At 35.3% G+C, this 9,941-nt stretch overlaps 2 protein-coding genes across 3 annotated transcripts; one reads left to right on the plus strand and one right to left on the minus strand.

Annotated features, from left to right (window-relative positions):
* Positions 1–2,473: 2,473 nt before the first annotated feature.
* Positions 2,474–6,094, minus strand: LOC25485037 (F-box/kelch-repeat protein At3g23880). 2 transcript variants are annotated; one of them, XM_024785964.2, is made up of 3 exons: positions 5,566–6,094; positions 4,586–4,959; positions 2,474–2,832 (listed from the first exon to the last, which is right to left on the minus strand). In XM_024785964.2, the coding sequence occupies exons 1-3, from the start codon at positions 5,710–5,712 to the stop codon at positions 2,829–2,831; spliced, it is 525 nt and encodes a 174-aa protein (XP_024641732.1). In that variant the 5' UTR covers positions 5,713–6,094; the 3' UTR covers positions 2,474–2,828. The 2 variants fall into 2 exon arrangements, with proteins under 2 accessions (XP_024641732.1, XP_013469594.1); XM_013614140.3 differs by having other exon boundaries at positions 4,586–6,094.
* A 1,574-nt stretch (positions 6,095–7,668) lies between these two features.
* Positions 7,669–8,495, plus strand: LOC25485038 (uncharacterized). Its single transcript, XM_013614141.3, has one exon. The coding sequence runs from the start codon at positions 7,693–7,695 to the stop codon at positions 8,245–8,247; it is 555 nt and encodes a 184-aa protein (XP_013469595.1). The 5' UTR covers positions 7,669–7,692; the 3' UTR covers positions 8,248–8,495.
* Positions 8,496–9,941: the final 1,446 nt, after the last annotated feature.

The following is a 9,941-nucleotide window of genomic DNA, read 5'->3' on the forward strand; positions in this document are numbered from 1 at the left end:
TTCACAAAGGATTACGGAAAGAACTATTCGGAACACGAATTTTCCGATAACTCCCGGAACACTTTGCATGTGGTTTCAAAGAATCAACAGGAAAGCTTTGGTTCACACGATTTCGGACGACGACATTTCACAGAATCGTTATTTCAAGAACACAAAGTTATGATGTGCGTAGAGTCGGTTGACTACTCTGTTATATTAAACGGTGAGAAAATTGGTCCAATTATTCCAGGTCGTGGCCTCAGGCAAGGAGATCCGTTATCACCGTACCTGTTCATCATTTGTGCTGAAGGGCTTTCAGCACTTATTCGTCAAGCGGAAGGAAGCGGTACCATAAGGGGAGCAAAGATTTGTAAGAATGCACCGATCATATCCCATCTTCTATTCGCAGACGACTGCTTTCTTTTCTTTAAAGCTAAAAGTGGTCAAGCGCTGGGTATGAAAAATATATTAGAAATGTATGAAAGTGCTTCTGGTCAGTCTATAAATTTTCAAAAGTCCGAAGTTTTTTATAGCAGGAATGTAAATGATGCAGTCAAAGCTTCTATCTCTCAAATCTTAGGCGTTCAACAGGTTATGGGAACAGGTAAATACCTTGGTGTCCCTTCTATGGTCGGAAGAAGTCGCACCTCGACTTTCAAATTTGTGAAGGAAAGAGTGTGGAAGAAGATTAACTCTTGGAGCAGTAAATGCTTGTCACAAGCTGGACGAGAAACTCTAATCAAATCGGTCTTGCAGTCGATACCTTCGTACATCATGAGTATCTTTGCTATCCCTAAATCCATTATTGTTGATATAGAAAAAAATGCTTAATTCATTCTGGTGGGGTCACAACAAAAGGAACACCAAAGGAATTAACTGGATGTCATGGGAAAGGCTTAGCATTCACAAAAAGGAAGGGGGTCTTGGTTTTAAAAATCTTCGCGCTTTTAATGAGGGTATGCTTGGAAAGCAAGCTTGGAAATTCATGACGGAACCACACAACATTGTCACCAGATTGTTCAAAGCAAAATACTTTAACAATTGTGATTTCCTGAACTCAAAGATTGGTCACAATCCAAGCTACGTTTGGCGAAGCATTTGGGGGGCCAAAAGAGTTGTTAGCGAAGGATACAAGTGGAGCATTGGTTCAGGAACTGATATTTGTGTATGGGACCAACGATGGCTAGTGGATGATGGTGTTCTACAGAAGCCAGAAAGTCTGCCAGAAGAATTCAAAGAGCTTACTGTTGCAGATCTTTTCATATCTCAGACTCGGTTTTGGAATGTTGGTTTATTGAGGAACCTTGTTAGCAACGAAGATACTAATCGCATCCTTAATACTCCAATCTTTGAATCTAATCAGCACGATAGAAGAGTATGGAAGTCAGAGACAAATGGTATCTATTCTGTTAGAAGTGGATATCGCATCAGTCTCAGTCAACATGTGGATTTGAGCACTCACCGTTGTGATGGAAATTGGGTACTCCTTTGGAATCTTAAGGTACCTCCTAAGGTGAAAACTTTTCTATGGAGATCGTGCAGAAATGCTCTTCCAACAAGAGTCCGACTTCAAGACAGAGGGGTAAATTGCACAAAAACTTGTGCTTTATGCGAGAATGAGGATGAAGATAGTATGCATTTATTTTTTTATTGCACAAAGAGCAAGCAGTGTTGGCAGCAATTAGGGTTGTGGAGCAAAGTTCATCAAAAGGCTCAATTAAATCTCAGCTTTGGGGTCACCATGCTTGAAATCCTGCAGGAGCTAGATTCGAGTCAACGAGTCATTTGGGCTTGCGTTATGTGGTCTATTTGGAAACAGAGAAATGATTGTATCTGGAGGAATGAAGTCATGACTACTGCAGCTGTTCGTGACAGAGGCCTTAATCTTCTAACGGGTTGGCAAAACGCGCAAGATAGCCGTAATCGAGCGGATGTACAGCAACAGTGTATTGACGACACAGTTTGGAGAAAGCCAGATGAAGGTCATTTCAAATGCAATGTAGATGCTGCTTTCTTCAAAGAAAGCAACCGGGTTGGCATAGGAATTTGCATCAGGGATGATAACGGGAGGTTGGTGAAAGCCAGAACCAGTTGATCGACGCCGCTCTTAGATGTGCCTGAGGGAGAAGCTATTGGTCTTTTATATGCTATCAGATGGGCAAAAGAGCTGAATTTAAATAATATTACTTTCGAGCTTGACTCTAAGAGGGTAGTAGATAGTTTTCACAGCACTAGAAATGATGTATCTGATTTAGGAGCTATCATCAGAGAATGTAGGACTACCTTCTCATCTTTTTTCACAAACTCAAGGGTAGAGTTTATTAGGAGACAAGCAAATGAGGTTGCTCATAGACTTGCTAGGGCGGCCACATTTTATGCTAGTATCCACTATTTCACTGTATTACCTGATTGTATTCAAGATGTCCTTATTAATGAAATGAGATAATCATCTTTCTGTCAAAAAAAACAAACCCGATAATTACGGGGTGATAAGTTCAACTTAAAAAAATTATTAAAACAAGCAGTTTTTAAGTACAAACACAGCTCTGTGCTGTCTCTGTTACTTTGATAATCACTTAAAGTACAACCCAAATCAACTATCAAACATGAAATCAACTTAAACATAATCTCTTCACCTAGAATGAAATTTGTAAAGCAAATTTTGTAACAACTTAACAGTAAACTTAGCAAGGTACATAGTGGTGGTTATGGACTATCATCATGTAGCTTGCTTTTAAATCCTTCAGGAATGGTGTTGCAGCTTTATGTCTTTCTCCTTGTTTAGGATAAGTTACTTGTAAGGAGCACTTCCTATACTACTTTGATTTGTCATTTGTCTCAACTTTAGATTACCTGTAGAAACAACAATGAAGTAAGCAAAACAGTAAGTCACTGACTAGATTTGTTCAAGCAAAACAGTGAAGAAATAGCCAAATCAAGCAACAAAAGTACTGAAGCAAACACGTGTGAGAGAGCAGAAGCAACAGAGAAGGAGTGTACTACAAAGACACAGTTGTGAAGGAGATGGTTTACACAGAGAAGGAGAAGCTGTGGTCGTCGGACAAAGAAGAAGGAGAAGGCGTGGGAAAACATGATCATGGGTCGAAGAAGGAGGAAGCAACAGAGGACACAGTGACAGTGGACGGAGGCGGCTCTGATACGTCACAAATATATTTTCGCTGAGACACAGGTCACTTACATCAGGCAGTACCTTTTAAGAAAAACATCTCAGGTTGGTTCTTGGTAAAATCAGTTTTCAAAAGTAAAACCAGTCACCCGAACCAATTGTGTTTGGTTTGTCGGGTTCAATGGATTTATCCTGTCCACTTACACCCCTAACAGCCAGTCTACCCGCAAGTAATTATGCAGCAGTCTGTTATAAAAAGCATCAGCCAGTAGTCTTTTCAATTATTTTTTTATCATATGATAAATTCAAATCAAAAGTTAATAAACATAGGTGTCAATCATTTTTTATTTTAGTTTGAGTTGAGTGTCGTCTCTTTCTACTTGATTTGCTACTTTGATATTTCCTCAAAATATTTTAGAACTACATGCTTTCTGCACATAAGGAAAGCTTGTCGAGTAGCTTTCTCAACATAAAAAATGGTACATGCATTAATTTAATTGAAACAGTTTAAAGAATAAACGTTAAGCTATAAGTTGAGTTTCTTACATATTCAAAGATGGATACTTCTGCTGTTAATCACCTTAAGATTGTGGTTTTTATGTGTGATGTCAGTGGCTATGTATTTGACAACTTATTGCAAAAAAGCCAAATAAACTGAATTTCTATGATGAAGTTCTGCCACGCCTTATCCATTGTAGAGACTTGTTGTGCAGAGATGCAATGCTTAGTAGGCGGCAACTTCATTGGTTCTCATATTTATTTATTTTTGAACAAATATTGGTTCTCATATATATATATATATATTGCAGATTGCTATTATATTTCCGAGGTACAGCAATCTGCATATCACAAAAGTGCGCCGGCTAATAGCATTGGAATTGTGTACACTTCAATTTTGATCTGTTTCAATATGACTTAGATTCAAATTAGCATTACTGACACAACAAACCATTAGCCGACTTTGGAATGTGCTCTTAATTTTAGACACATGGGCATACCATTGTAAAGAGACAATTCAGCGGGCTAGGTTTTAAGGGCATAACAAAAAAATTAGGGTTAGCTTGCATAATAATGTTCCATTTATATATATAACGATATTCTTACATAAAGTTTCGCATGTAAGCTCTTACTAGGCATTGAATTAACCCAACCAGTTTTCAATTTTGGAAGTTCCTAATAAAAACATAGAATAAGATAATGAAATGATTCAATTTAACTTTACTTGACACTTCCTCTGTAATTGGAGAAAATAATTACCCTGAAGTTTTGTGTGGCTCATTAGTTTCCGCAACCACATCCAAAGATTTTATTCACTTATTGGTTAACACACTCTACAACACAACATAAACTTACTTTCTGAATAGAATAAAAAGATCACAACAAACATTAATTAACTTATTTCAAAGCAGTGACTTGAAATCAATCATCAACATTACTGAAAAATAAATATATCAAATAAAAATAAGATATATGATTTACCGTTGTGGCGAAATTAGACTCTCATGGTGAATAATCACCTTCCCGAGGTTGACCAAAATCGCAAGACAATCAATCTGACCATTATTTAAGTCATACCGGACAAGTGTGGAACCTGCTGTTCGCATTGTCCTCACCAGAACAGCACCATTTTCTGACATGAACAAGGGCTTCCAAATTAACTTAAACTCCTGCTGAGGGATGATCATCAATTTAGTCCATGACTCAGCAACTCCATACTCTTTCATCATCCACACAGTCCAATGAGTTTTATAATCAAAACTCACACAAAGGCAGTCACTCAAAACACTCAAGTGAGTACTGCGAACATTGTCAGCATCATCATGTCGGGGCAGCAACACTTCTCCATAAATTTCCTTCTCAAGATCAATGGAAATAAGCACATATTCATTATCTTTATTACCTATCCAATTCAAAGTGCCACTCAAATATATACCTAATTGACTGTTAAGATAACAAGGGAAATTTGGAAAAGTATTCCAAATATTTTCACCAAATGTATAAATTCTTGCAGTTTTCTCATACTCATGTAGCACAAACACTAGCACCTTGTACTTGTCATTAATTTGATCATAGCCAAAACCATAATCAATGATAATTTCAGTATCAGATAAAATAATGGTTGGAGATGTTTTGGATTTCAAATTGATAGAAGGATTCCATAATGTGAAATTATGTTGATAAATATCATACAAACAAAGCAACCCATTACATGAACCAAGAATATCATAACAGTGTTCCATGCTGAAGTTAAGTGGTGTAATCGAGTTTGATGGATTTTCCAACAATGGTTTAACAGGGTAAGATAATATTTCGTTAGGATTACGGCGGACTCCGATTCCGCTAGAGAACAATTGTGGAGAATCGATAGAGTTAAGAAAGTGGGTTTTTGTGAATTGGGGATTAGAGATTAGGGTTTTCCAAGATTTGCAAACGCACTTACATTGAAGGAGGGATCTCACCGGAAGCTTCAAAAGGATATCAACGATGAGTTCTTCCGGCAGCTGCTTCGAAGGTACGTCGTCGGTAATCGGAGAAGGAAGATATTGGCTGTTGACGGTGGTTTCATCATCACCCATTGCGCGTGTATGTTGCAGGCCTTCAGCCATTTTAGAAGGTCAAGATTGCTTTGAACAGGATAAAGAGTAATTAATGCACCCACTATTTTTCTCTTGTCCCTGCAAGTAAATTGATTTTCTCTTGTCCCTGCACGTAAGTTCCTAATAATATTGCTGCTGCCATTTTTTTTTTTATTTTCTTTAACTGTTGCTGCAAATAAGCGGTGTGGTTTTCTTTTTTACAGTGAAACACAAATTTTTTTCACATAATATAACCAAATTCTTCAAATTGAGAGCAATATAAGCAAATTCAATACGACAGCGTTCAAAATGATAAATTGACAACAATATAATCAAATTCAAAACGACGGTGTTCAAATTGACAACAATATAGCCAAATTCAAAATAACGGTATTCAAATTGATAATAGAACTAAAACTAGACTCCCAAGACTGCCAAAACATATCAAGAAAAAAGGAAGAAAAAAAAATCATTAAACAAGAATAAAACGTAAAAAAAAAAAAGGAATTGGAATGAAAAAACAGTAACAAGGAGAGAAGGAAAAAGAAAATCAATTTTCAAGATTTGCTCCTGAATAAGATTTGGAGAAACTTATAATAGTGGGTGCTTTAATTACTGCTTATCTTGTGCAAGCTTGCACAGGTTGAAAAAACTCATTTATATACCACAGAGACTGAATTCCTATTGTTCAAGAATTTAGAGGAAAACAATTTCGGATTATATAATCCGAATTGCATAAGTACAAAGATTGAAACGTACAAGAATATCTAATTTTTTTTTTTTTAAGGAAGAATATCTAATTTTTTACTTGTTCTCGTTGTGTGTCCAAAATCCAATTTGCAGCTATTTGATTGGATTATTTCGAAATATGCTCAGAAAATAATGGATGATCAAGACTCGTAAAGGATTGACTTCTTCCAGGACTCGGCCTCCGTACTACAAAATCTAATATTTCATTGTTTAGACTTATTTTTAATAAAAATGTTAACTAGTGTTCTGAGACACTAATTAAGCACTTTAAATGATAATTTTTTTTTAAAAATGTATAGGATGAGAAAATTAAAAGTCTTACCAATACTCCTTCGTCTCTCAACATACGCCTCTATTGCAATTTTACATAAATAAATAAAAATTGGTAGTGTAATTAATGTGTCCATTTTTTTTGAAAAAAATATTAAATTGTTGTTGTTTATCGTGTATTCAAATTTGAGTTTATCATTTTTCAAAGTTATTAATTAAGGTTATATTTGAAAAAAAATTAATAAATACATATAGAAAATTTAAAGAAAGTTTATATTTAAGAACAATTTTTTTTTAGGCATTGGAGAGAAGTTCGTTCCAGTGTCTTATGTCAGTCTATCCAAGTGGGTTCTCTATTGATGTTTATCAATATAGATAGATTGAGGAAGTATATATACAAACAACAAATTTTCTTTACCCACCTTGTTTTCGCGTTCCTTATAAATTTCTCATTTTACTTGTTCAGATTATATAATCAGAAGAATTTTTATGATATTTCAGACTATATAATCGGAATTCTTTAAAAACTCATACAACACCTACAAAATACTCTTGATTATCTAATTCTTGTTTCAAAACAATTCAAACCTTACAATCTAAAAAAATATTAACAGTTCGGATTATATTTAATTTGAACTATGTTGAATTCCCCATTAGACTAGTTTCTAAGAACATTTATAGTTCATATATTGACACATATTAAATTATATAATCCAAAAATGTGTCGGCATGTGCATTAAAAAAAAATATAATTTTAGCTGAATTAACAGAACAATGCTATATGTGGGTTCGAAACACCTCACTTCTCACTTGAGGGGTGTGAGCTCCAGCAATTACGTGGTTTGACAAAAAAAAAAAAAAAAAAAGGATAAATTTGCACATGTTAAGAAGTTTAAAGTAGCAACTTTAACTTGGAACTTGTGTTTTTTATATTAATAATCGTTGATTTTCAATTAAAAGTTTCCACTTTTAATTATCTGAACATGTGCAATGTTAGACAAACCCTTAGAAATATTCAGCTTTCTGCAGAACAGTGACTTCTCTGTGTCGCCGCTACAACCTCATTCTTCATTCTCAACACAAACACAAATGAATCGTCGCGCAAACCTTTCCCTCTCCACAGCACTCTTCAAAGTCACACACTCCTTTCACAAATCCCCAATACCCATTTCCCCAATCCCCTTTCCTCCACCAACTTCAAATTTCCACTCTTTTTCCAAATTCACACCTACCCATTTCTCGATTCAGCAAAATCTAAGAAATTTCAGTAATGGGTCAAGCAACTTTGATCACAATAAGGAAGTGGACGAGATCAACCTCAAGTTTGCAGAAGCAAGAGAAGAGATAGAGATGGCGTTGGAATCAAAAGAGACGGTTTATTTCAATGAAGAAGCTGAGTGTGCTCGTGCTGCTGTTAATGAAGTGTTGTCGAAGTTTGATGCGTTATTGGCTAAGTTGCCGGAGAAGGAGAGAGGTGCTTTGCAGAGGTCTATGGGTCTTAAGATTGAACAATTGAAAGCTGAAATTTTACAATTGGATGAGTAAGATAAGAAGAATTGTTATTTTCATTATTATTGTTGTGATTTATGCTTCTTACTTGATAGTTAGTTTATGATGAATTCAATTGGGAAATGTAGCTTATAGATTATTGGTAGGCTATTTATTTAACAGGTTAGAATTTTGAATAAATGCATTGTAATGTAAGACACCTCTTGATGATTTACTTGTGGGGATTGACAACTCACAACTCATGTTTTTTGTTCATTTAAACGGATATCGCATTACAGCATTTACACTTTTGTTATTTTGGTTGACACGATATTCGTTTACATCATTTTGTTGAATGAATGTGATTTCTCAGTCCTGTGGTTTTTCGGTTAATGATTAAACAGGTGAAGATATTAGTTCAGTTCACTGATGTGTTTAGGAGAAAGGATAATAGAAACTCGGCTTAGGTGGTTTGGGCATGTAGAGAAAAGATTTGTAGTATGAAGAGTAGATTAAATAGCGGGTAGTCAAATCACTAGAGGCAGAGGAAGACCTAGAAAAAATCTAAGAGAAACTATCGAGAAAGATCTAGAGATCAATGAGTTGGATAGGGATTTTGTGTATGGTAGAACGTTATGCGCCATTTGATCCATTTAGCCGAACCTACTTAGTGAGATACGGCTTGGTTGTTGTTGATATGTTTAGGAGAAATTGCTCTCACCATACCCTGCAATTTGCTTAAACAACGCTTGACATCTATTCTATAAAATACATTGAGCTCTGATAAATAGTGTAAGGGTTGTCAGTATTTCTATATGTTTACAAGACAAATGGAATGGACAAATTGGAAGTAACAATCGATAATTTTTTGTGATGATACTCACACTCTTTAGTAGTGAACAACTCCAATTGGCTTTTTGTTGTAGGATGAATGACTGGGTAATGTGCTTATGTAGCATAGAATCAAACATTTGAAATTTTGTACTATCTAAGACAGCGTTTTAGTTCTACCTTTATTTGTGGAAACAAGTTATCTTGTCATGTTTTATTCTGCATTTAATATACACTGAATATAGAACAAAACTCATATTAGGTGATCTTGTTAAGAAAGCTGCACCTGTTTACTAACTGGTGTAAATATCCAAATGTTTTTTAAGCTTCAAGTTTACACGTGTGCTTTTACTGTTATTCAGTTTGTTATACTTAACTGTGATGTTGTAATGTGACAAGTAACTTCATTAAAATTATCCAAGCATTGTGAGTGAACAAATTGTGTTATGTGAGGAAGTTATATTACTCTGGTGCTATCCTTATCAGCATAACTTGTTGACATACCTCTAGAATATTAGTATGTTTTGTTTACATAAGTATATTATAGCAAAGACGGAAAAGTGTGACTATCATGGAATCTTATCTTATTTGAGTTCTATACAGTTTAAGTTTTTTTCCTAATGCAACTACTGCTGCTGGGAACATATAGGCTTTGATGACCAATAGAATTCCTGGATGTGACTTCACGACCGGATGCTACTTGGAATGAATGACTTAGCTTATAAGTTATTGGTCATGTCTAAAAGTTTATGCTTTCGAATCCTGATAATATGAGGAAAGCAAAATGTTCTTCAAGTCATAGATATTTTTGTTAACGGGAAGCAATGTTGCTCATAGCAACATCTGCACTACACTACACTGCACCTGTAGTACTGCAAATATCATGCATAGCTTCTATACGGTATTAGAATTCAACACCA

The sequence above is a fragment of the Medicago truncatula genome, chromosome 1 (genome assembly GCF_003473485.1).
Source record: "Medicago truncatula cultivar Jemalong A17 chromosome 1, MtrunA17r5.0-ANR, whole genome shotgun sequence".
NCBI classification, from domain to species: Eukaryota; Viridiplantae; Streptophyta; class Magnoliopsida; order Fabales; family Fabaceae; genus Medicago; species Medicago truncatula.

Bases quoted from the DNA above. Each gene is read 5' to 3' on its own strand.
- LOC25485037 (XM_013614140.3), bottom strand. From the start codon at position 5,712: ATGGCTGAAGGCCTGCAACATACACGCGCAATGGGTGATGATGAAACC.
- LOC25485038 (XM_013614141.3), top strand. From the start codon at position 7,693: ATGTTAGACAAACCCTTAGAAATATTCAGCTTTCTGCAGAACAGTGAC.